We start from the raw sequence: 25691 nt of genomic DNA on the forward strand, positions 1-25691 counted from the left end.
ATGTGGCTGGGCTGGAGGTCGTTGAATGGTGAGATGTGGCTGGGCTGGAGGTCGTTGAAGGGTGAGCTGTGGCTGGGCTGGAGGTCGTTGAATGGTGAGATGTGGCTGGGCTGGAGGTCGTTGAATGGTGAGATGTGGCTGGGCTGGAGGTCGTTGAAGGGTGAGATGTGGCTGGGCCGGGGGTCGTTGAAGGGTGAGATGTGGCTGGGCCGGAGGTCGTTGAAGGGTGAGATGTGGCTGGGCCGGAGGTCGTTGAAGGGTGAGATGTGGCTGGGCCGGAGGTCGTTGAAGGGTGAGATGTGGCTGGGCCGGAGGTCGTTGAAGGGTGAGATGTGGCTGGGCCGGAGGTCGTTGAAGGGAGATATGTGGCTGGGCCGGAGGTCGTTGAAGGGTGAGATGTGCCTGGAGGTCGTTGTAGGGTGAGATGTGGCTGGGCTGGAGGTCGTTGAAGGGTGAGATGTGGCTGGGGGTCGTTGAAGGGTGAGATGTGGCTTGGCTGGGGTCTTTGAAGGGTGAGATGTGGCTGGGCCGGAGGTCGTTGAAGGGTGAGATGTGGCTGGGCCGGAGGTCGTTGAAGGGTGAGATGTGGCTGGGCCGGAGGTCGTTGAAGGGTGAGATGTGGCTGGGCCGGAGGTCGTTGAAGGCTGAGATGTGGCTGGGCCGGAGGTCGTTGAAGGGTGAGATGTGGCTGGGCCGGAGGTCGTTGAAGGGTGAGATGTGGCTGGGCCGGAGGTCGTTGAAGGGTGAGATGTGGCTGGGCCGGAGGTCGTTGAAGGGTGAGATGTGGCTGGGCCGGAGGTCGTTGAAGGGTGAGATGTGGCTGGGCCGGAGGTCGTTGAAGGGTGAGATGTGGCTGGGCCGGAGGTCGTTGAAGGGTGAGATGTGGCTGGACTGGAGGTCGTTGAAGGGTGAGATGTGGCTGGGGGTCGTTGAAGGGTGAGATGTGGCTTGGCTGGGGGTCTTTGAAGGGTGAGATGTGGCTGGGCTGGAGGTCGTTGAAGGGTGAGATGTGGCTGGGCTGGAGGTCGTTGAAGGGTGAGATGTGGCTGGGGTTCGTTGAAGGGTGAGATGTGGCTGGGGGTCGTTGAAGGGTGAGATGTGGCTGGGGGTCGTTGAAGGGTGAGATGTGGCTGGGGGTCGTTGAAGGGTGAGATGTGGCTGGGGGTCGTTGAAGGGTGAGATGTGGCTGGGGGTCGTTGAAGGGTGAGATGTGGCTGGGGGTCGTTGAAGGGTGAGATGTGGCTGGGGGTCGTTGAAGGGTGAGATGTGGCTGGGGTCGTTGAAGGGTGAGATGTGGCTGGGGGTCGTTGAAGGGTGAGATGTGGCTGGGGGTCGTTGAAGGGTGAGATGTGGCTGGGGGTCGTTGAAGGGTGAGATGTGGCTGGGGGTCGTTGAAGGGTGTGATGTGGTTGGGCTGGGGGTCGTTGAAGGGTGAGATGTGGCTGGGCTGGGGGTCGTTGAAGGGTGAGATGTGGCTGGGCTGGAGGTCGTTGAAGGGTGAGATGTGGCTGGGCTGGAGGTCGTTGAAGGGTGAGATGTGGCTGTGCTGGAGGTCGTTGAAGGGTGAGATGTGGCTGGAGGTCGTTGAAGTGTGAGATGTGGTTGTGCCGGGGGTCGTTGAAGGGTGAGATGTGGCTGGGCCGGAGGTCGTTGAAGGGTGAGATGTGGCTGGGGGTCGTTGAAGGGTGAGATGTGGCTGGGGGTCGTTGAAGGGTGAGATGTGGCTGGGTGTCGTTGAAGGGTGAGATGTGGCTGGGTGTCGTTGAAGGGTGAGATGTGGCTGGGTGTCGTTGAAGGGTGAGATGTGGCTGGGGGTTGTTGAAGGGTGAGATGTGGCTGGGGGTCGTTGAAGGGTGAGATGTGGCTGGGCTGGGGGTTGTTGAATGGTGAGATGTGGCTGGGCTGGAGGTCGTTGAAGGGTGAGATGTGGCTGGGGGTCGTTGAAGGGTGAGATGTGGCTGCTGGTCGTTGAAGGGTGAGATGTGGCTGGGGGTCGTTGAAGGGTGAGATGTGGCTGGGCCGGAGGTCGTTGAAGGGTGAGAGGGGGCGGGGCCGGAGGTCATTGAAGGGTGAGATGTGGCTGGGCCGGAGGTCGTTGAAGGGTGAGATGTGGCGGGGCTGGGGGTCGTTGAAGGGTAAGATGTGGCTGGGCTGGAGGTCGTTGAAGGGTGAGATGTGGCTGGGCTGGAGGTCGTTGAAGGGTGAGATGTGGTTATGCCGGGGGTCGTTGAAGGGTGAGATGTGGCTGGGCCGGAGGTCGTTGAAGGGTGAGATGTGGCTGGGGGTCGTTGAAGGTTGAGATGTGGCTGGGGGTTGTTGAAGGGTGAGATGTGGCTGGGCCGGAGGTCGTTGAAGGTTGAGATGTGGCTGGGTGTCGTTGAAGGTTGAGATGTGGCTGGGGGTTGTTGAAGGGTGAGATGTGGCTGGGGGTCGTTGAAGGGGAGATGTGGTTGGGCTGGGGGTTGTTGAAGGGTGAGATGTGGCTGGGGGTCGTTGAAGGGTGAGATGTGGCTGGGGGTCGTTGAAGGTTGTGATGTGGTTGGGCTGGGGGTCGTTGAAGGGTGAGATGTGGCTGGGCCGGAGTTCGTTGAAGGGTTAGATGTGGCTGGGCCGGAGTTCGTTGAAGGGTGAGATGTGGCTGGGCCGGAGGTCGTTGAAGGGTGAGATGTGGCTGGGCCGGAGGTCGTTGAAGGGTGAGATGTGGCTGGGCCGGAGGTCGTTGAAGGGTGAGATGTGGCTGGGCCGGAGGTCGTTGAAGGGTGAGATGTGACTGGGGGTCGTTGAAGGGTGAGATGTGGCTGGAGGTCGTTGAAGGGTGAGATGTGGCTGGGGGTCGTTGAAGGGTGAGATGTGGCTGGGGGTCGTTGAAGGTTGAGATGTGGCTGGGGGTCGTTGAAGGGTGAGATGTGGCTGGGCCGGAGGTCGTTGAAGGGTGAGATGTGGCTGGGCCGTAGGTCGTTGAAGGGAGAGATGTGGCTGGGCCGGAGTTCGTCGAAGGGTGAGATGTGGCTCGGCCGGAGTTCGTCGAAGGGTGAGATGTGGCTGGGCCGGAGGTCGTTGAAGGGTGAGATGTGGCTGGGCCGGAGGTCGTTGAAGGGTGAGATGTGGCTGGGCCCGAGGTCGTTGAAGGGTGAGATGTGGCTGGGCCGGAGGTCGTTGAAGGGTGAGATGTGGCTGGGGGTCGTTGAAGGGTGAGATGTGGCTGGGGGTCGTTGAAGGGTGAGATGTGGCTGGGGGTCGTTGAAGGGTGAGATGTGGCTGGGGGTCGTTGAAGGGTGAGATGTGGCTGGGGGTCGTTGAAGGGTGAGATGTGGCTGGGGGTCGTTGAAGGGTGAGATGTGGCTGGGGGTCGTTGAAGGGTGAGATGTGGCTGGGGGTCGTTGAAGGGTGAGATGTGGCTGGGGGTCGTTGAAGGGTGAGATGTGGCTGGGGGTCGTTGAAGGGTGTGATGTGGCTGGGCTGGGGGTCGTTGAAGGGTAAGATGTGGCTGGGGGTCGTTGAAGGGTGAGATGTGGCTGGGGGTCGTTGAAGGGTGAGATGTGGCTGGGGGTCGTTGAAGGGTGTGATGTGTTTGGGCTGGGGGTCGTTGAAGGGTGTGATGTGGCTGGGCTGGGGGTCGTTGAAGGGTAAGATGTGGCTGGGCTGGGGGTCGTTGAAGGGTAAGATGTGGCTGGGCTGGAGGTCGTTGAAGGGTGAGATGTGGCTGGGCTGGAGGTCGTTGAAGGGTGAGATGTGGCTGGAGGTCGTTGAAGGGTGAGATGTGGTTGTGCCGGGGGTCGTTGAAGGGTGAGATGTGGCTGGGCCGGAGGTCGTTGAAGGGTGAGATGTGGCTGGGGGTCGTTGAAGGTTGAGATGTGGCTGGGGGTTGTTGAAGGGTGAGATGTGGCTGGGCCGGAGGTCGTTGAAGGGTGAGATGTGGCTGGGTGTCGTTGAAGGTTGAGATGTGGCTGGGTGTCGTTGAAGGGTGAGATGTGGCTGGGTGTCGTTGAAGGGTGAGATGTGGCTGGGGGTCGTTGAAGGGTGTGATGTGGTTGGGCTGGGGGTCGTTGAAGGGTGAGATGTGGTTGTGCCGGGGGTCGTTGAAGGGTGAGATGTGGCTGGGCCGGAGGTCGTTGAAGGGTGAGATGTGGCTGGAGGTCGTTGAAGTGTGAGATGTGGTTGTGCCGGGGGTCGTTGAAGGGTGAGATGTGGCTGGGCCGGAGGTCGTTGAAGGGTGAGATGTGGCTGGGGGTCGTTGAAGGGTGAGCTGTGGCTGGGGGTCGTTGAAGGGTGAGATGTAGCTGAGCTAAGGAGCTGTCCTGGAGTATAGCCAGGGTTGATTTAACCTGCACTCTGTGTGCTGCATCAGGACATTTCTATACAACCAGACTATATGATCATCACACTGGAAGTCAGCAGCAAAGAGACTACAGTGTTCAAATAGTGAAGGGCGGTGTTGTGTATTGTAGGTGGGATAATTCAGTGTAATTGTCACGTCTGTATTTTCCAGGTAGATGTGGAATATGATTATATAATGTATATATCTCTGTATTCCAGGTAGATGTGGAGGTGTACAGGAGAGACTCTAAGAAGCTTCCAGGTTTAGGAGAACCTGACATCGACTGGGAGGAGAGTGTTTACCTGAATCTGATCTTAATGAAGGTTGGTATGACAACATGCTCATTCCCAGGCTGTCTCCTGTCCCAGTACTAACCAGGCCCGACCCTGAACAGGTTGCCTCCCGTCCCAGTACTAACCAGGCCCGACCCTGAACAGGTTGCCTCCCGTCCCAGTACTAACCAGGCCCGACCCTGAACAGGTTGCCTCCCGTCCCAGTACTATCCAGGCCCGACCCTGAACAGGCTGTCTCCTGTCCCAGTACTAACCAGGCCGACCCTTAACAGGCTGTCTCCCGTCCCAGTACTAACCAGGCCCGACCCTGAACAGGCCGTCCCAGTACTAACCAGGCCGACCCTGAACAGGCTGTCTCCCGTCCCAGTACTAACCAGGCCGACCCTGAACAGGTTGTCTCCCGTCCCAGTACTAACCAGGCCGACCCTGAACAGGCTGTCTCCCGTCCCAGTACTAACCAGGCCGACCCTGAACAGGCTGTCTCCTGTCCCAGTACTAACCAGGCCTGACCCTGAACAGGCTGTCTCCCGTCCCAGTACTAACCAGGCCCGACCCTGAACAGGTTGCCTCCCGTCCCAGTACTATCCAGGCCCGACCCTGAACAGGCTGTCCCAGTACTAACCAGGCCGACCCTGAACAGGTTGCCTCCCGTCCCAGTACTATCCAGGCCCGACCCTGAACAGGCTGTCCCAGTACTAACCAGGCCCGACCCTGAACAGGTTGCCTCCCGTCCCAGTACTAACCAGGCCGACCCTGAACAGGTTGTCTCCCGTCCCAGTACTAACCAGGACCGACCCTGAACAGGTTGTCCCAGTACTATCCAGGCCCGACCCTGAACAGGCTGTCTCCCGTCCCAGTACTAACCAGGCCGACCCTTAACAGGCTGTCTCCCGTCCCAGTACTAACCAGGCCCGACCCTGAACAGGCCGTCCCAGTACTAACCAGGCCGACCCTGAACAGGTTGCCTCCCGTCCCAGTACTATCCAGGCCCGACCCTGAACGGGTTGTCTCCCGTCCCAGTACTAACCAGGCCGACCCTGAACAGGCTGTCTCCTGTCCCAGTACTAACCAGGCCTGACCCTGAACAGGCTGTCTCCCGTCCCAGTACTAACCAGGCCCGACCCTGAACAGGTTGCCTCCCGTCCCAGTACTATCCAGGCCCGACCCTGAACAGGCTGTCCCAGTACTAACCAGGCCGACCCTGAACAGGTTGCCTCCCGTCCCAATACTATCCAGGCCCGACCCTGAACAGGCTGTCCCAGTACTAACCAGGCCCGACCCTGAACAGGTTGCCTCCCGTCCCAGTGCTAACCAGGCCGACCCTGAACAGGTTGTCTCCCGTCCCAGTACTAACCAGGCCGACCCTGAACAGGCTGTCCCAGTACTAACCAGGCCGACCCTGAACAGGTTGCCTCCCGTCCCAGTACTATCCAGGCCCGACCCTGAACAGGCTGTCCCAGTACTAACCAGGCCTGACCCCGAACAGGTTGCCTCCCGTCCCAGTACTAACCAGGCCGACCCTGAACAGGTTGTCTCCCGTCCCAGTACTAACCAGGCCCGACCCTGAACAGGTTGTCCCAGTACTATCCAGGCCCGACCCTGAACAGGCTGTCTCCCGTCCCAGTACTATCCAGGCCCGACCCTGAACAGGTTGTCCCAGTACTATCCAGGCCCGACCCTGAACAGGTTGTCCCAGTACTAACCAGGCCCGACCCTGAACAGGTTGTCCCAGTACTATCCAGGCCCGACCCTGAGCAGGTTGTCTCCCGTCCCAGTACTAACCAGGCCCGACCCTGAACAGGCCGTCCCAGTACTAACCAGGCCCGACCCTGAACAGGCTGTCTCCCGTCCCAGTACTAACCAGGCCGACCCTGAACAGGCTGTCTCCCGTCCCAGTACTAACCAGGCCGACCCACTCACATGGCTCTCTCAGATATCCACATTTTTATTAGCCATTGCCCGTCACGTGATCGGGTCCTTCTAGCAGCCATCTTGGGTCCTTCTAGCAGCCATCTTGGGTCCTTCTAGCAGCCATCTTGGGTCCTTCTAGCAGCCATCTTGGGTCCTTCTAGCAGCCATCTTGGGTCCACCTCACAGGCTATGAGCACGATGTTCCTAAATGGCAGCAATGCCCCCGGCAGGAGGCTATGAGCACGATGTTCCTAAATGGCAGCAATGCCCCTGGCAGGAGGCTTTGAGCACGATGTTCCTAAATGGCAGCAATGCCCCTGGCAGGAGGCTATGAGCACGATGTTCCTAAATGGCAGCAATGCCCCCGGCAGGAGGCTATGAGCACAATGTTCCTAAATGGCAGCAATGCCCCCGGCAGGAGGCTATGAGCACGATGTTCCTAAATGGCAGCAATGCCCCCGGCAGGAGGCTATGAGCACAATGTTCCTAAATGGCAGCAATGCCCCCGGCAGGAGGCTATGAGCACGATGTTCCTAAATGGCAGCAATGCCCCCGGCAGGAGGCTATGAGCACGATGTTCCTAAATGGCAGCAATGCCCCTGGCTGGAGGCTATGAGCACGATGTTCCTAAATGGCAGCCATGCCCCCGGCAGGAGGCTATGAGCACAATGTTACTAAATGGAAGCAATGCCCCCGGCAGGAGGCTATGAGCACGATGTTCCTAAATGGCAGCAATGCCCCCGGCAGGAGGCTATGAGCACGATGTTCCTAAATGGCAGCAATGCCCCCGGCAGGAGGCTATGAGCACGATGTTCCTAAATGGCAGCAATGCCCCCGGCAGGAGGCTATGAGCACGATGTTCCTAAATGGCAGCAATGCCCCCGGCAGGAGGCTATGAGCACGATGTTCCTAAATGGCAGCCATGCCCCCGGCAGGAGGCTATGAGCACGATGTTCCTAAATGGCAGCCATGCACCCGGCAGGAGGCTATGAGCACGATGTTCCTAAATGGCAGCAATGCCCCCGGCAGGAGGCTATGAGCACGATGTTCCTAAATGGCAGAAATGCCCCCGGCAGGAGGCTATGAGCACGATGTTCCTAAATGGCAGCAATGCCCCCGGCAGGAGGCTATGAGCACAATGTTCCTAAATGGCAGCAATGCCCCCGGCAGGAGGCTATGAGCACGATGTTCCTAAATGGCAGCAATGCCCCCGGCAGGAGGCTATGAGCACGATGTTCCTAAATGGCAGCAATGCCCCCGGCAGGAGGCTATGAGCACGATGTTCCTAAATGGCAGCCATGCCCCCGGCAGGAGGCTATGAGCACGATGTTCCTAAATGGCAGCAATGCCCCCGGCAGGAGGCTATGAGCACGATGTTCCTAAATGGCAGCCATGCCCCCGGCAGGAGGCTATGAGCACGATGTTCCTAAATGGCAGCCATGCCCCCGGCAGGAGGCTATGAGCACGATGTTCCTAAATGGCAGCAATGCCCCCGGCAGGAGGCTATGAGCACGATGTTCCTAAATGGCAGCAATGCCCCCGGCAGGAGGCTATGAGCACGATGTTCCTAAATGGCAGCCATGCCCCCGGCAGGAGGCTATGAGCACGATGTTCCTAAATGGCAGCCATGCCCCCGGCAGGAGGCTATGAGCACGATGTTCCTAAATGGCAGCCATGCCCCCGGCAGGAGGCTATGAGCACGATGTTCCTAAATGGCAGCAATGCCCCTGGCAGGAGGCTATGAGCACGATGTTCCTAAATGGCAGCAATGCCCCCGGCAGGAGGCTATGAGCACGATGTTCCTAAATGGCAGCAATGCCCCCGGCAGGAGGCTATGAGCACGATGTTCCTAAATGGCAGCAATGCCCCCGGTAGGAGGCTATGAGCACGATGTTCCTAAATGGCAGCAATGCCCCCGGCAGGAGGCTATGAGCACGATGTTCCTAAATGGCAGCAATGCCCCTGGCAGGAGGCTATGAGCACGATGTTCCTAAATGGCAGCAATGCCCCCGGCAGGAGGCTATGAGCACGATGTTCCTAAATGGCAGCAATGCCCCCGGCAGGAGGCTATGAGCACGATGTTCCTAAATGGCAGCAATGCCCCTGGCAGGAGGCTATGAGCACGATGTTCCTAAATGGCAGCAATGCCCCCGGCAGGAGGCTATGAGCACGATGTTCCTAAATGGCAGCAATGCCCCTGGCAGGAGGCTATGAGCACGATGTTCCTAAATTGGCAGCAATGCCCCCGGCAGGAGGCTATGGCACGATGTTCCTAGGCAGCAATGCCCCTGGCAGGAGGCTATGAGCACGATGTTCCTAAATGGCAGCAATGCCCCCGGCAGGAGGCTATGAGCACGATGTTCCTAAATGGCAGCAATGCCCCCGGCAGGAGGCTATGAGCACGATGTTCCTAAATGGCAGCAATGCCCCTGGCAGGAGACTATGAGCACGATGTTCCTAAATGGCAGCAATGCCCCTGGCAGGAGGCTATGAGCACGATGTTCCTAAATGGCAGCAATGCCCCCGGCAGGAGGCTATGAGCACGATGTTCCTAAATGGCAGCAATGCCCCCGGCAGGAGGCTATGAGCACGATGTTCCTAAATGGCAGCAATGCCCCCGGCAGGAGGCTATGAGCACGATGTTCCTAAATGGCAGCAATGCCCCCGGCAGGAGGCTATGAGCACGATGTTCCTAAATGGCAGCAATGCCCCCGGCAGGAGGCTATGAGCACGATGTTCCTAAATGGCAGCAATGCCCCTGGCAGGAGGCTATGAGCACGATGTTCCTAAATGGCAGCAATGCCCCTGGCAGGAGGCTATGAGCACGATGTTCCTAAATGGCAGCAATGCCCCTGGCAGGAGGCTATGAGCACGATGTTCCTAAATGGCAGCAATGCCCCCGGCAGGAGGCTATGAGCACGATGTTCCTAAATGGCAGCAATGCCCCTGGCAGGAGGCTATGAGCACGATGTTCCTAAATGGCAGCAATGCCCCTGGCAGGAGGCTATGAGCACGATGTTCCTAAATGGCAGCAATGCCCCTGGCAGGAGGCTATGAGCACGATGTTCCTAAATGGCAGCAATGCCCCTGGCAGGAGGCTATGAGCACGATGTTCCTAAATGGCAGCAATGCCCCCGGCAGGAGGCTATGAGCACGATGTTCCTAAATGGCAGCAATGCCCCTGGCAGGAGGCTATGAGCACGATGTTCCTAAATGGCAGCAATGCCCCTGGCAGGAGGCTATGAGCACGATGTTCCTAAATGGCAGCAATGCCCCCGGCAGGAGGCTATGAGCACGATGTTCCTAAATGGCAGCAATGCCCCCGGCAGGAGGCTATGAGCACGATGTTCCTAAATGGCAGCAATGCCCCCGGCAGGAGGCTATGAGCACGATGTTCCTAAATGAAAGCAATGCCCCCGGCAGGAGGCTATGAGCACGAAATGTTCCTAAATGGCAGCAATGCCCCCGGCAGGAGGCTATGAGCACGAAATGTTCCAAAATGCAATTAATTAGTGGGAAACAACTGGTATCAAAAGTGTTCCTGCGTGTAATGCTTTCTTATAAAGGGGCATTTTTTATGGTGAAAAATGATCTTCCCCAAACTGGAAACTGACACGGTGTCTATGTAGGCCAGTTTGGCTGTCTATGTAGGCCAGTTTGGCTGTCTATGTAGGCCAGTTTGGCTGTCTATGTAGGCCAGTTTGGCTGTCTATGTAGGCCAGTTTGGCTGTCTATGTAGGCCAGTTTGGCTGTCTATGTAGGCCAGTTTGGCTGTCTATGTAGGCCAGTTTGGCTGTCTATGTAGGCCAGTTTGGCTGTCTATGTAGGCCAGTTTGGCTGTCTATGTAGGCCAGTTTGGCTGTCTATGTAGGCCAGTTTGGCTGTCTATGTAGGCCAGTTTGGCTGTCTATGTAGGCCAGTTTGGCTGTCTATGTAGGCCAGTTTGGCTGTCTATGTAGGCCAGTTTGGCTGTCTATGTAGGCCAGTTTGGCTGTCTATGTAGGCCAGTTTGGCTGTCTATGTAGGCCAGTTTGGCTGTCTATGTAGGCCAGTTTGGCTGTCTATGTAGGCCAGTTTGGCTGTCTATGTAGGCCAGTTTGGCTGTCTAGGTACGCCAGTTTGGCTGTCTATGTAGGCCAGTTTGGCTGTCTATGTAGGCCAGTTTGGCTGTCTATGTAGGCCAGTTTGGCTGTCTGTGTGTTCCAGTTTGGCTGTCTATGTAGGCCAGTTTGGCTGTCTATGTAGGCCAGTTTGGCTGTCTGTGTGTTCCAGTTTGGCTGTCTATGTAGGCCAGTTTGGCTGTCTATGTAGGCCAGTTTGGCTGTCTATGTAGGCCAGTTTGGCTGTCTATGTAGGCCAGTTTGGCTGTCTATGTAGGCCAGTTTGGCTGTCTATGTAGGCCAGTTTGGCTGTCTATGTAGGCCAGTTTGGCTGTCTATGTAGGCCAGTTTGGCTGTCTATGTAGGCCAGTTTGGCTGTCTATGTAGGCCAGTTTGGCTGTCTATGTAGGCCAGTTTGGCTGTCTATGTAGGCCAGTTTGGCTGTCTATGTAGGCCAGTTTGGCTGTCTATGTAGGCCAGTTTGGCTGTCTATGTAGGCCAGTTTGGCTGTCTATGTAGGCCAGTTTGGCTGTCTATGTAGGCCAGTTTGGCTGTCTATGTAGGCCAGTTTGGCTGCCTATGTAGGCCAGTTTGGCTGTCTATGTAGGCCAGTTTGGCTGTCTATGTAGGCCAGTTTGGCTGTCTATGTAGGCCAGTTTGGCTGTCTATGTAGGCCAGTTTGGCTGTCTATGTAGGCCAGTTTGGCTGTCTATGTAGGCCAGTTTGGCTGTCTATGTAGGCCAGTTTGGCTGTCTATGTAGGCCAGTTTGGCTGTCTATGTAGGCCAGTTTGGCTGTCTATGTAGGCCAGTTTGGCTGTCTATGTAGGCCAGTTTGGCTGTCTATGTGTGCCAGTTTGGCTGTCTATGTAGGCCAGTTTGGCTGTCTATGTAGGCCAGTTTGGCTGTCTATGTAGGCCAGTTTGGCTGTCTATGTAGGCCAGTTTGGCTGTCTATGTAGGCCAGTTTGGCTGTCTATGTAGGCCAGTTTGGCTGTCTATGTAGGCCAGTTTGGCTGTCTATGTAGGCCAGTTTGGCTGTCTATGTAGGCCAGTTTGGCTGTCTATGTAGGCCAGTTTGGCTGTCTATGTAGGCCAGTTTGGCTGTCTATGTAGGCCAGTTTGGCTGTCTATGTAGGCCAGTTTGGCTGTCTATGTAGGCCAGTTTGGCTGTCTATGTAGGCCAGTTTGGCTGTCTATGTAGGCCAGTTTGGCTGTCTATGTAGGCCAGTTTGGCTGTCTATGTGTGCCAGTTTGGCTGTCTATGTAGGCCAGTTTGGCTGTCTATGTAGGCCAGTTTGGCTGTCTATGTAGGCCAGTTTGGCTGTCTATGTAGGCCAGTTTGGCTGTCTATGTAGGCCAGTTTGGCTGTCTATGTAGGCCAGTTTGGCTGTCTATGTAGGCCAGTTTGGCTGTCTATGTAGGCCAGTTTGGCTGTCTATGTAGGCCAGTTTGGCTGTCTATGTAGGCCAGTTTGGCTGTCTATGTAGGCCAGTTTGGCTGTCTATGTAGGCCAGTTTGGCTGTCTATGTAGGCCAGTTTGGCTGTCTATGTAGGCCAGTTTGGCTGTCTATGTAGGCCAGTTTGGCTGTCTATGTAGGCCAGTTTGGCTGTCTATGTAGGCCAGTTTGGCTGTCTATGTAGGCCAGTTTGGCTGTCTATGTAGGCCAGTTTGGCTGTCTATGTAGGCCAGTTTGGCTGTCTATGTCGGCCAGTTTGGCTGTCTATGTAGGCCAGTTTGGCTGTCTATGTAGGCCAGTTTGGCTGTCTATGTAGGCCAGTTTGGCTGTCTATGTGTGCCAGTTTGGCTGTCTATGTAGGCCAGTTTGGCTGTCTATGTAGGCCAGTTTGGCTGTCTATGTAGGCCAGTTTGGCTGTCTATGTAGGCCAGTTTGGCTGTCTATGTAGGCCAGTTTGGCTGTCTATGTAGGCCAGTTTGGCTGTCTATGTAGGCCAGTTTGGCTGTCTATGTAGGCCAGTTTGGCTGTCTATGTAGGCCAGTTTGGCTGTCTATGTAGGCCAGTTTGGCTGTCTATGTAGGCCAGTTTGGCTGTCTATGTAGGCCAGTTTGGCTGTCTATGTAGGCCAGTTTGGCTGTCTATGTAGGCCAGTTTGGCTGTCTATGTAGGCCAGTTTGGCTGTCTATGTAGGCCAGTTTGGCTGTCTATGTGTGCCAGTTTGGCTGTCTATGTGTGCCAGTTTGGCTGTCTATGTGTGCCAGTTTGGCTGTCTATGTAGGCCAGTTTGGCTGTCTATGTAGGCCAGTTTGGCTGTCTATGTAGGCCAGTTTGGCTGTCTATGTAGGCCAGTTTGGCTGTCTATGTAGGCCAGTTTGGCTGTCTATGTAGGCCAGTTTGGCTGTCTATGTAGGCCAGTTTGGCTGTCTATGTAGGCCAGTTTGGCTGTCTATGTAGGCCAGTTTGGCTGTCTATGTAGGCCAGTTTGGCTGTCTATGTAGGCCAGTTTGGCTGTCTATGTAGGCCAGTTTGGCTGTCTATGTAGGCCAGTTTGGCTTTCTATGTAGGCCAGTTTGGCTGTCTATGTAGGCCAGTTTGGCTGTCTATGTAGGCCAGTTTGGCTGTCTATGTAGGCCAGTTTGGCTGTCTATGTAGGCCAGTTTGGCTGTCTATGTAGGCCAGTTTGGCTGTCTATGTAGGCCAGTTTGGCTGTCTATGTAGGCCAGTTTGGCTGTCTATGTAGGCCAGTTTGGCTGTCTATGTAGGCCAGTTTGGCTGTCTATGTAGGCCAGTTTGGCTGTCTATGTAGGCCAGTTTGGCTGTCTATGTAGGCCAGTTTGGCTGTCTATGTAGGCCAGTTTGGCTGTCTATGTAGGCCAGTTTGGCTGTCTATGTAGGCCAGTTTGGCTGTCTATGTAGGCCAGTTTGGCTGTCTATGTAGGCCAGTTTGGCTGTCTATGTAGGCCAGTTTGGCTGTCTATGTGTGCCAGTTTGGCTGTCTATGTAGGCCAGTTTGGCTGTCTATGTAGGCCAGTTTGGCTGTCTATGTAGGCCAGTTTGGCTGTCTATGTAGGCCAGTTTGGCTTTCTATGTAGGCCAGTTTGGCTGTCTGTATTGTCTGTATGCCAGTTTGGCTGTCTATGTGTGCCAGTTTGGCTGTCTGTATGCCAGTTTGGCTGTCTGTATGCCAGTTTGGCTGTCTGTATTGTCTGTATGCCAGTTTGGCTGTCTATGTAGGCCAGTTTGGCTGTCTATGTAGGCCAGTTTGGCTGTCTATGTAGGCCAGTTTGGCTGTCTGTGTGTTCCAGTTTGGCTGTCTATGTATTCCAGTTTGGCTGTCTATGTATTCCAGTTTGGCTGTCTGTGTGTTCCAGTTTGGCTGTCTGTGTGTTCCAGTTTGGCTGTCTATGTATTCCAGTTTGGCTGTCTGTGTGTGCCAGTTTGGCTGTCTGTGTGTTCCAGTTTGGCTGTCTGTGTATTCCAGTTTGGCTGTCTGTGTATTCCAGTTTGGCTGTCTGTGTATTCCAGTTTGGCTGTCTATGTATTCCAGTTTGGCTGTCTGTGTGTTCCAGTTTGGCTGTCTGTGTGTTCCAGTTTGGCTGTCTGTGTGTTCCAGTTTGGCTGTCTGTGTGTTCCAGTTTGGCTGTCTGTGTATTCCAGTTTGGCTGTCTATGTATTCCAGTTTGGCTGTCTGTGTGTTCCAGTTTGGCTGTCTGTAGGCCAGTTTGGCTGTCTATGTAGGCCAGTTTGGCTGTCTATGTAGGCCAGTTTGGCTGTCTATGTAGGCCAGTTTGGCTGTCTATGTAGGCCAGTTTGGCTGTCTATGTAGGCCAGCTTGGATGTCTATGTATTCCAGTTTGGCTGTCTGTGTATTCCAGTTTGGCTGTCTGTGTGTTCCAGTTTGGCTGTCTATGTGTGCCAGTTTGGCTGTCTATGTGTGCCAGTTTGGCTGTCTATGTGTGCCAGTTTGGCTGTCTATGTGTGCCAGTTTGGCTGTCTATGTGTGCCAGTTTGGCTGTCTGTATGCCAGTTTGGCTGTCTGTATGCCAGTTTGGCTGTCTGTATGCCAGTTTGGCTGTCTGTATGCCAGTTTGGCTGTCTGTATGCCAGTTTGGCTGTCTGTATGCCAGTTTGGCTGTCTGTAGGCCAGTTTGGCTGTCTATGTAGGCCAGTTTGGCTGTCTATGTAGGCCAGTTTGGCTGTCTATGTAGGCCAGTTTGGCTGTCTGTGTGTTCCAGTTTGGCTGTCTGTAGGCCAGTTTGACTGTCTATGTATTCCAGTTTGGCTGTCTGTGTATTCCAGTTTGGCTGTCTGTATTGTCTGTATGCCAGTTTGGCTGTCTGTATGCCAGTTTGGCTGTCTGTATGCCAGTTTGGCTGTCTGTATGCCAGTTTGGCTGTCTATGTTTGGCTGTCTATGTAGGCCAGTTTGGCTGTCTATGTAGGCCAGTTTGGCTTTACACTGGTTCTAAAGGGGATTAATGTGCTTAATTGTTATTTGGCATCTTTAGCTGTGATTCAAATCAAAACATATAGGCCTATGGGCTAACACGTCATTGATAGTGATAGCCTAATATTGTCACCCATCACACTTTGGGTGTAAAACTGTTATCTATTACATCTTTTCCCCTTATTCTCCCCAATTTTGATCTTGTCTCATCGTTGCAACTCCCCAAACGGGCTCGGGATTCGAAGGTGGAGTCGTGCGTTCTCTGAAACATGACACGCCAAACCGCGCTCCTTAACACCCGCCAGCCTAAACCGGAAGTCAGCCGCACCAATGTGTCGGAGGAAACACTGTTCAACTGGCGACTGAAGTCAGCCTGCAGATACCCGGCCCGCCACAAGGAGTCGCTAGAGAGCGATGAGCTTTACTTGGCTCTTGGCTCTCTGGCGACTCCTTGTGGCAGGCCGGGTGTCTGCAGGCTGACCTCAGTTGCCAGTTGAATGAACCCAGGTCTGTAGTATCACCTCTAGCACTGCGATGCAGTACCTTAGACCACTGGGCCACTTGTAATTTTCCAGGAAACTCTAGTTCAGAATATGGTTGAATAAAACCAAGTTCATGGCCTCTTTTTTTTTTTTTTCCTATCAGCTGGACTATGTGGTGACGTGTGCCGTCTGCACGCGCTCAGACGCAGGAGACATCCACATTCACAGGAAGAAGTCTCAGGTAAGAGACAGGACTCTTCAGACTACGTCCCATTGGATTTACTGATGTAGCTATGGATAGATGGGCCTCTACAGAACCTGACCCAGTAACTCTCTCTTTCTCGCTTTCTCTCTCTCTCTCTCGGTTTCTCTCTCTCCCCCTTTCTCGCTCTCTCTCTCTCTCTCTCTCTCTCCCCCTTTCTCGCTCTCTCTCTCTCTCTCTCTCCCCCTTTCTCGTTCTCTCTCTCCCCCTTTCTCTCTATCTCTCTCTCCCCCTTTCTCGCTCTCTCTCTCTCTCTCTCTCCCCCTTTCTCGCTCTCTCTCTCTCTCTCTCCCCCTTTCTCGCTCTCTCTCTCTCTCCCCCTTTCTCGCTCTCTCTCCCCCTTTCTCGCTCTCTCTCTCTCTCTCTCACCCTTTCTCTCTCTCTCACCCTTTCTCGCTCTCACCCTTTCTCGCTCTCTCACCCTTTCTCGCTCTCTCATCGTCCATCTTTCCCTTCCTCTCTCTCTCCCCCCTTCCTCTCTCTCCCCCCTTCCTCTCTCTCCCCCCTTCCTCTCTCTCCCCCTTCCTCTCTCTCCCCCTTCCTCTCTCTCCCCCCTTCCTCTCTCTCCCCCCTTCCTCTCTCTCCCCCCTTCCTCTCTCTCCCCCCTTCCTCTCTCTCCCCCCTTCCTCTCTCTCCCCCCTTCCTCTCTCTCCCCCCTTCCTCTCTCTCCCCCCTTCCTCTCTCTCTCCCCCCTTCCTCTCTCTCTCCCCCTTCCTCTCTCTCTCCCCCTTCCTCTCTCTCTCTCTCTCTCCCCCCTTCCTCTCTCTCTCTCTCCCCCCCTTCCTCTCCCTCTCTCTCTCATCACAGCAAGTGTATGCGTCACCAAGTAAACACGCCATGGACAGTAAAGGAGAGGAGTCTAAGATGAGCTACCCCAACATCTTCTTCATGATTGACAACTTTGAGGAGGTAACCGTGACAACCGCCCACAATCCCCTCCTCCCCAATCAGGCACCTGACAGGTTGTGATTGACTGCCGGGGCCTCTAGGAGGGCCCCCTGGGAGATGGGCTGTGTGTTGAAGTGTGACCTGGGGTGTATTCATTATTCGGTCTCCGTTGCAACCCGGAAACCATTTACTCCAAATGGAAAACGTTTTACAATGAAAACGAGAGTTTCTATTGGACAAATTCAGGTAGGAACCTCCCCCGTTTCATTCCATTTCCTCTGTTTGCTTCCGTTGGTTCGTTAGAGTAAACGGTTTCCGTTGCAAAACGTTTTAGCAACAGACAAGACATTTTTCACAACGGAATCTAACTAATGAATACACCCCTGATGCTGTCGGTCCATTTAAAAGCCACAGTCCCCTGATTCCAGTGTATTAACCTCATGGCAGACCCCTGATTCTAGTGTATTAACCTCATGGCAGACCCCTGATTCTAGTGTATTAACCTCATGGTAGACCCCTGATTCTAGTGTATTAACCTCATGGCAGTCCTCTGATTCTAGTGTATTAACCTCATGGCAGACCCCTGATTCTAGTGTATTAACCTCATGGCAGTCCTCTGATTCTAGTGTATTAACCTCATGGCAGACCCCTGATTCTAGTGTATTAACCTCATGGCAGACCCCTGATTCTAGTGTATTAACCTCATGGCAGACCCCTGATTCTAGTGTATTAACCTCATGGCAGTCCCCTGATTCTAGTGTATTAACCTCATGGCAGACCCCTGATTCTAGTGTATTAACCTCATGGCAGACCCCTGATTCTAGTGTATTAACCTCATGGCAGACCCCTGATTCTAGTGTATTAACCTCATGGCAGACCCCTGATTCTAGTGTATTAACCTCATAGCAGACCCCTGATTCTAGTGTATTAACCTCATGGCAGTCCCCTGATTCCAGTGTATTAACCTCATGGCAGACCCCTGATTCTAGTGTATTAACCTCATGGCAGACCCCTGATTCTAGTGTATTAACCTCATGGCAGACCCCTGATTCTAGTGTATTAACCTCATGGCAGTCCCCTGATTCTAGTGTATTAACCTCATGGCAGACCCCTGATTCTAGTGTATTAACCTCATGGCAGACCCCTGATTCTAGTGTATTAACCTCATGGCAGACCCCTGATTCTAGTGTATTAACCTCATGGCAGACCCCTGATTCTAGTGTATTAACCTCATGGCAGACCCCTGATTCTAGTGTATTAACCTCATGGCAGACCCCTGATTCTAGTGTATTAACCTCATGGCAGACCCCTGATTCTAGTGTATTAACCTCATGGCAGTCCCCTGATTCTAGTGTATTAACCTCATGGCAGTCCCCTGATTCTAGTGTATTAACCTCATGGCAGACCCCTGATTCTAGTGTATTAACCTCATGGCAGTCCCCTGATTCCAGTGTATTAACCTCATGGCAGACCCCTGATTCTAGTGTATTAACCTCATGGCAGTCCCCTGATTCCAGTGTATTAACCTCATGGCAGTCCCCTGATTCCAGTGTATTAACCTCATGGCAGACCCCTGATTCTAGTGTATTAATGGCAGACCCCTGATTCTAGTGTATTAACCTCATGGCAGACCCCTGATTCTAGTGTATTAACCTCATGGCAGACCCCTGATTCTAGTGTATTAATGGTAGTCCCCTGATTCCAGTGTATTAACCTCATGGCAGACAGTTACAAATGGATTATTTGCCTGGGAAGGAAATCGATGACTTTCTTTACGTTTTTACAGTGATAATATAAAACAGCAGTGATTGAACCGGTCTTTTCAGTTCCTGGTATCAGCTTTCTCAGCTAAACGACTTGACTCTGCAAACCATTCTTGTAAACAGACACTCCGTGTTCTAACGCAGCGGTTCTCAACTGGTTTTGCTTCGGGAAACATAATTGAACCAGGTTGTCTGTCACGACTTAATATTCACATCGCGGAAAATAATATAGAAAAGTATTTTTTTTTATGCTATATTGATATTTAATAAACCAATTATATGACTATAAAATGTTGCCCATATTCTTGAAGAATGTAAAGTTCACTGGTTTCAGACGACGACGACCAAATCCACTTAATAGCGCTGCTGATAATTTAAATCACAGTATTTTAAAAATACATACAGTACATATAGTATAATATACAGTACCAGTTAAACGTTTGGACACACCTACTCATTCCAGGGTTCTAGAACACCTACTCATTCCAGGGTTCTAGAACACCTTCTCATTCCAGGGTTTTTCTTTATTTTTTACTATGTTCTACATTGTAGAATAATAGTGAAGACATAACTAGGAAATAACACATATGGAATCATGTAGTAACCAGAAAAGTGTTAAACAAATCAAAATATATTGTAGATTCTTCAAAGTAGCCACCCTTTGCCTTGATGACAGCTTTGCACTCTGGGCATTCTCTCAACCAGCTTTTTAAATGTGTTTTTATTTAACCTTTATTTAACGAGGCAAGTCAGTCAAGAATCAATTCTTATTTACAATGACAGCCTACCCCGGCCAAACCCAGACAACGCTGGGCCAATTGTGCGCTGCCCTATGGGACTCCCAATCACGTCCGGATGTGATACAGCCTGGATTCGAACCAGGGACTGTAGTGACGCCTCTTAGACCCCTGCGCCACTCGGGAGCCCTAAGTTTCATGAGGTATTAACAGGTGTGTTTTGTTAAAAGTGAATTTGTTGAATTTCTTTACTTAATGGGTGCGAGCCTGTCAGTTGTGTTGTGACAAGGTAGGGGTGGTATACAGAAGATAGCCCTATTTGGTAAAAGACCAAGTCCATATTGTGGCAAGATCAGCTCAAATAAGCAAAGAGAAACAACAGTCAATCGTTACTTTAAGACATGAAGGTCAGTCCATCGTTACTTTAAGACATGAAGGTCAGTCCATCGTTACTTTAAGACATGAAGGTCAGTCCATCATTAGACCCAGAGTTACCTCTCCTGCAGAGGATACGTTCATTAGAGATACCCGCGACCCATTCAGAACCTCCCGAGACCCAATTTGGGTCGCAACCCACTAGTTGAGAATCACTGTTCTAACGTGTGTGTCTCTCTCTCTCTCTGTCTCTCTGTCTCTGTCTCTGTCTCTGGCTCTGGCTCTGGCTCTCTCACTCTGTCTCTCTGTCTCTCTGTGTGTGTGTAGGTGTTTTGTGACATGACGGTAGGCGAGGGGGAGATGGTGTGTGTGGAGTTGGTAGCCAGTGATAAGAGCAACACGTTCCAAGGAGTCGTCTTCCAAGGTTCCATCCGCTACGAAGCTCTGAAGAAGGTTTACGACAACAGGGTAAGTCTCTCTACTCTATAGATATCTATCTGGGATTCCTCTCTACTCTATAGATATCTATCTGGGATTCCTCTCTGAAGAAGGTTTACGACAACAGAATAAGTCTCTCTACTCTATAGATGTATATCTGGGATGTCTCTCTACTCTATAGATATATATCTGGGATGTCTCTCTACTCTATAGATATATATCTGGGATTCCTCTCTCTGGAGAATTCCCCTACAGTGTATTTGGAAAGTTTGCGAACCCGTAGACTTTTTCTCCAAAATTTGTTACATCATTATTCTATTTATTTCATTATTATTATCATTATTTTTTTTAAATCATCAATCTACACACAATACGACAAGCATTTTTGCAATTGTGTTAATAATGTAAAAAATATCAAATTTACATAAGTATTCAGACCCTTTACTCAGTACTTTGTTGAAGCACCTTTGGCAGTGATTACAGCCTCCAGTCTTATTGGGTCTGATGCTACAAGCTTGGCACACCTGTATTTGGGGAGTTTCTCCCATTCTTCTCTGCAGATCCTCTCAAGCTCTGTCAGGTTGGATGGGGAGTGTCGCTGCACAGCTATTTTCAAGTCTCTACAGAGATGTTCGATCGGGTTCAAGTCCGGGCTCTGGCCGGGCCACTCAAGGACATTGAGACTTGTCCTGAAGCCACTCTTGCGTTGTCTTGTCTGTGTGCTTAGGGTTATTGTCCTGTCGGAAGGTGAACCTTCGCCCCAGTCTGAGGTCCTGAGCGCTCTGGAGCAGCTTTTCATCAAGGATCTCTCTGTACTTTGCTCCATTCTTCTTTCCCTCGATCCTGACTAGTCTCCCAGTCCCTGCCCCTGAAAAACATCCCCACAGCATGATGCTGCCACCACCATGCTTCACCATAGGGATGCTGCCAGGTTTCCTCCAGACATGACGTTTGGCCTTCAGGCCAAAGAGTTCAATCAGACCAGAGAATCTTGTTTCTCATGGTCTGAGATTCCTTTTGGCAAACTCCAAGAGGGCTGTCATGTGCCTTTTACTGAGGAGTGGCTTCCGTCTGGACACTCTACCATAAAGGCCTGATTGGTGGAGTGCTGCAGAGATGGTTGTCCTTCTGGAAGGTTCTCCCATCTCCACAGAGGAACTCTGGAGCTCTGTCAGAGTGACCACCAAGGCCCTTCTCCCCCGATTGCTCAGTTTGGCTGGGCGGCCAGCTCTAGGAAGAGTCTCGATGGTTCCAAAATTCTTCCATTTAAAAATGGAGGCCATTGTGTTCTTGGGGACCTTCAATGCTGCATAAATGTTTTGGTACCCTTCCCCAGACACAATCCTGTCTAGGAGCTCTGTGGACAATTCATTCGACCTCATGTCAACTGTGGGACCTTATATAGACAGGTGTGTGCTTTTCCAAAGTAAGTCCAATCAATTTAATTCATGACAGGTGGACTCCAATCAAGTTGTAGAAACATCTTTCTGAATATTCTGTGAAAATGTGAAATCAGCCTCAAGCTGTGAGAAACTTTACTGCTTGAATTATATAAAGACCTTGGAAAGAAGAACTGGATATGTTTGTCTTAATGAAATGGAGTTTACAGACATTACTAACAGAAAAACACAGGACTTTGTAGTTTGTGGACCAGACATTACTAACAGAAAAACACAAGACATTGTAGTTTGTGGACCAGACATTACTAACAGAAAAACACAGGACTTTGTAGTTGATGGTAAAATACAAGACAAGATTCAAAACGATCCATATCAAGTCTTCCTGTTGTGTGTTTGTCTTGTAGGTGAGTGTGGCAGCGAAGATGGCCCAGCGCATGTCGTTCGGCTTCTACAAGTACAACAACATGGAGTTTGTCAGGATGAAGGGGCCGCAGGGCAAAGGTCACGCTGAGATGGCGGTCAGCCGGGTCCCGACCGGAGACACGTCCCCCTGCGGCACAGAGGAGGACCTGGACTCACCCCTACACGAGAGGGTAGGTAGAGTAGACAAATAGGCACGCACGCACACACACACATATACGAGAGGGTTAGGACACACAAAAAACGTGCATGGACACATTAGGAACACCTTCTCTTTCCATGACCGACTGACCAGGTGAATGCTGTGATCCCTGATTGATGTCACCTGTTAAATCCACTTCAATCAGCGTAGATGAAGGGGAGGAGACAGGTGGTTGAAGAAGGATTTTTAAACCTTGAGACAATTGAGACATGGATTGTATGTGTGTGCCATTCAGCGGGCGAATGGGCAAGACTAAAGATTTAAGTTCCTTTGAACGGGGTACGGTAGTAGGTGCCAGGCGCACCGGTTTGAGTCAAGAACTAGAGGGTCAGGACGCTGACCGTCCGCTAGACTAGAGGGTCAGGACGCTGACCGTCCGCTAGACTAAAGGGTCGGGACGCTGACCGTCCGCTAGACTAGAGGGTCGGGACGCTGACCGTCCGCTAGACTAGAGGGTCGGGACGCTGACCGTCCGCTAGACTAGAGGGTCGGGACGCTGACCGTCCGCTAGACTAGAGGGTCGGGACGCTGACCGTCCGCTAGACTAGAGGGTCGGGACGCTGACCGTCCGCTAGACTAGAGGGTCGGGGCGCTGACCGTCCGCTAGACTAGAGGGTCGGGGCGCTGACCGTCCGCTAGAGGGTCGGGAAAGCATTATGGTAGAACCACAAACATTCCATGTTCTCAGGTACATACATATACATGGAGGGGAAATGGTTTCATAATCAGAGAAATTACCCACAGAATATCCAACATGAAATAGTCAGAGGCCAGGAATGGACATGTAGATGGCTGGAACACACTTCTATTCTGTAACGTGTGTGTGTTCCCCTTTAACTGAGGTTCTGTATATCCTGAGGTTCTGTATGTCCTGAGGTACTGTATGTCCTGAGGTTCTGTATGTCCTGAGGTTCTGTATGTCCTGAGGTTCTGTATGTCCTGAGGTTCTGTATATCCTGAGGTATGTCCTGAGGTTCTGTATGTCCTGAGGTACTGTCCCCCTTTAACTGAGGTTCTGTATGTCCTGAGGTTCTGTATGTCCTGAGGTTCTGTTCCCCTTTAACTGAGGTTCTGTATGTCCTGAGGTACTGTCCCCCTTTAACTGAGGTTCTGTATGTCCTGAGGTTCTGTATGTCCTGAGATACTGTCCCCCTTTAACTGAGGTACTGTTCCCCTTTAACTGAGGTTCTGTATGTCCTGAGGTACTGTCCCCCTTTAACTGAGGTTCTGTATGTCCTGAGGTACTGTCCCCCTTTAACTGAGGTTCTGTATGTCCTGAGGTACTGTCCCCCTTTAACTGAGGTTCTGTATGTCCTGAGGTACTGTCCCCCTTTAACTGAGGTTCTGTATGTCCTGAGGTACTGTCCCCCTTTAACTGAGGTTCTGTATGTCCTGAGGTACTGTCCCCCTTTAACTGAGGTTCTGTATGTCCTGAGATACTGTCCCCCTTTAACTGAGGTACTGTCTCCCTTTAACTGAGGTTCTGTATGTCCTGAGGTACTGTCCCCCCTTTAACTGAGGTTCTGTATGTCCTGAGATACTGTCCCCCTTTAACTGAGGTTCTGTTCCCCTTTAACTGAGGTTCTGTATGTCCTGAGGTTCTGTATATCCTGAGATACTGTCCCCCCTTTAACTGAGGTTCTGTATGTCCTGAGATACTGTCCCCCTTTAACTGAGGTTCAGTGTGATGTCCACTAGAGTTGTGGATATCAGAGACTGGATTTGACTCAGTTGGGGGGTTGTTCTGGAGGATAGACTGGATTTGACTCAGTTGGGGGGGTTGTTCTGGAGGATAGACTGGATTTGACTCAGTTGGGGGGTTGTTCTGGAGGATAGACTGGATTTGACTCAGTTGGGGGGTTGTTCTGGAGGATAGACTGGATTTGACTCAGTTGGGGGGTTGTTCTGGAGGATAGACTGGATTTGACTCAGTTGGGGGGTTGTTCTGGAGGATAGACTGGATTTGACTCAGTTGGGGGGTTGTTCTGGAGGATAGACTGGATTTGACTCAGTTGGGGGGTTGTTCTGGAGGATAGACTGGATTGACATTATGTTACTACTGAGTTACTGCCATGTTTAATACACTGTTATATTACTACTGAGGTACTGCCATGTTTAATACACTGTAGTATATTATATTACTACTGAGGTACTGCCATGTTTAATACACTATATTACTACTGAGGTACTGCCATGTTTAATACACTGTAGTATATTATATTACTACTGAGGTACTGCCATGTTTAATACACTGTAGTATATTATATTACTACTGATGTACTGCCGTGTTTAATACACTATAATATTACTACTGAGTTACTGGCAAGTTTAATACACTATAATATTACTACTGAGGTACTGCCATGTTTAATACACTATAATATTACTACTGAGGTACTGCCATGTTTAATACACTGTAGTATATTATATTACTACTGAGTTACTGCCATGTTTAATACACTATAATATTACTACTGAGGTACTGCCATGTTTAATACACTGTAGTATATTATATTACTACTGAGGTACTGCCATGTTTAATACACTATATTACTACTGAGGTACTGCCGTGTTTAATACACTATAATATTACTACTGAGGTACTGCCATGTTTAATACACTGTAGTATATTATATTACTACTGAGGTACTGCCATGTTTAATACACTATATTACTACTGAGGTACTGCCATGTTTAATACACTATATTACTACTGAGGTACTGCCGTGTTTAATACACTAATATTACTACTGAGGTACTGCCATGTTTAATACACTGTAGTATATTATGTTACTACTGAGTTACTGCCGTGTTTAATACACTATAATATTACTACTGAGTTACTGCCATGTTTAATACACTGTAGTATATTATATTACTACTGAGGTACTGCCATGTTTAATACACTATATTACTACTGAGGTACTGGCGTGTTTAATACACTATATTACTACTGAGGTACTGGCGTGTTTAATACACTATATTACTACTGAGGTACTGCCATGTTTAATACACTATATTACTACTGAGGTACTGCCATGTTTAATACACTGTAGTATATTATATTACTACTGAGGTACTGCCATGTTTAATACACTGTAGCATATTATATTACTACTGAGGTACTGCCATGTTTAATACACTATATTACTACTGAGGTACTGCCATGTTTAATACACTATAATATTACTACTGAGTTACTGCCATGTTTAATACACTATATTACTACTGAGGTACTGCCATGTTTAATACACTATATTACTACTGAGGTACTGCCGTGTTTAATACACTATTATATTACTACTGAGGTACTGCCATGTTTAATACACTGTAGTATATTATATTACTACTGAGTTACTGCCGTGTTTAATACACTATAATATTACTGAGTTACTGCCATGTTTAATACACTATTATATTACTACTGAGTTACTGCCATGTTTAATACACTGTAGTATATTATATTACTACTGAGTTACTGCAGTGTGTTTAATACACTGTAGTATATTATATTACTACTGAGGTACTGCCATGTTTAATACACTTATATTACTACTGAGGTACTGCCATGTTTAATACACTGTAGTATATTATATTACTACTGAGTTACTGCCATGTTTAATACACTATAATATTACTACTGAGTTACTGCCGTGTTTAATACACTATTATATTACTACTGAGTTACTGCCGTGTTTA

General features: G+C 50.9%; 1 protein-coding gene across 2 annotated transcripts in view; it reads left to right on the forward strand.

Annotated features, from left to right (window-relative positions):
* LOC139379635 (uncharacterized protein KIAA0930 homolog) overlaps positions 1-25691 on the forward strand; it is a 70385-nt gene that overhangs the window by 38694 nt on the left and 6000 nt on the right. For both annotated transcript variants that reach the window (XM_071122441.1, XM_071122440.1), the window contains exons 3-7: positions 4537-4641; positions 15671-15748; positions 16577-16678; positions 19860-20000; positions 21775-21963. In XM_071122441.1, the coding sequence (XP_070978542.1) occupies positions 4537-4641; positions 15671-15748; positions 16577-16678; positions 19860-20000; positions 21775-21963 (615 nt within the window). The remainder of the gene's footprint in view (positions 1-4536; positions 4642-15670; positions 15749-16576; positions 16679-19859; positions 20001-21774; positions 21964-25691) is intronic.

This window comes from Oncorhynchus clarkii, chromosome 21 (genome assembly GCF_045791955.1).
Source record: "Oncorhynchus clarkii lewisi isolate Uvic-CL-2024 chromosome 21, UVic_Ocla_1.0, whole genome shotgun sequence".
In the NCBI taxonomy this organism is placed as follows: Eukaryota; Metazoa; Chordata; class Actinopteri; order Salmoniformes; family Salmonidae; genus Oncorhynchus; species Oncorhynchus clarkii.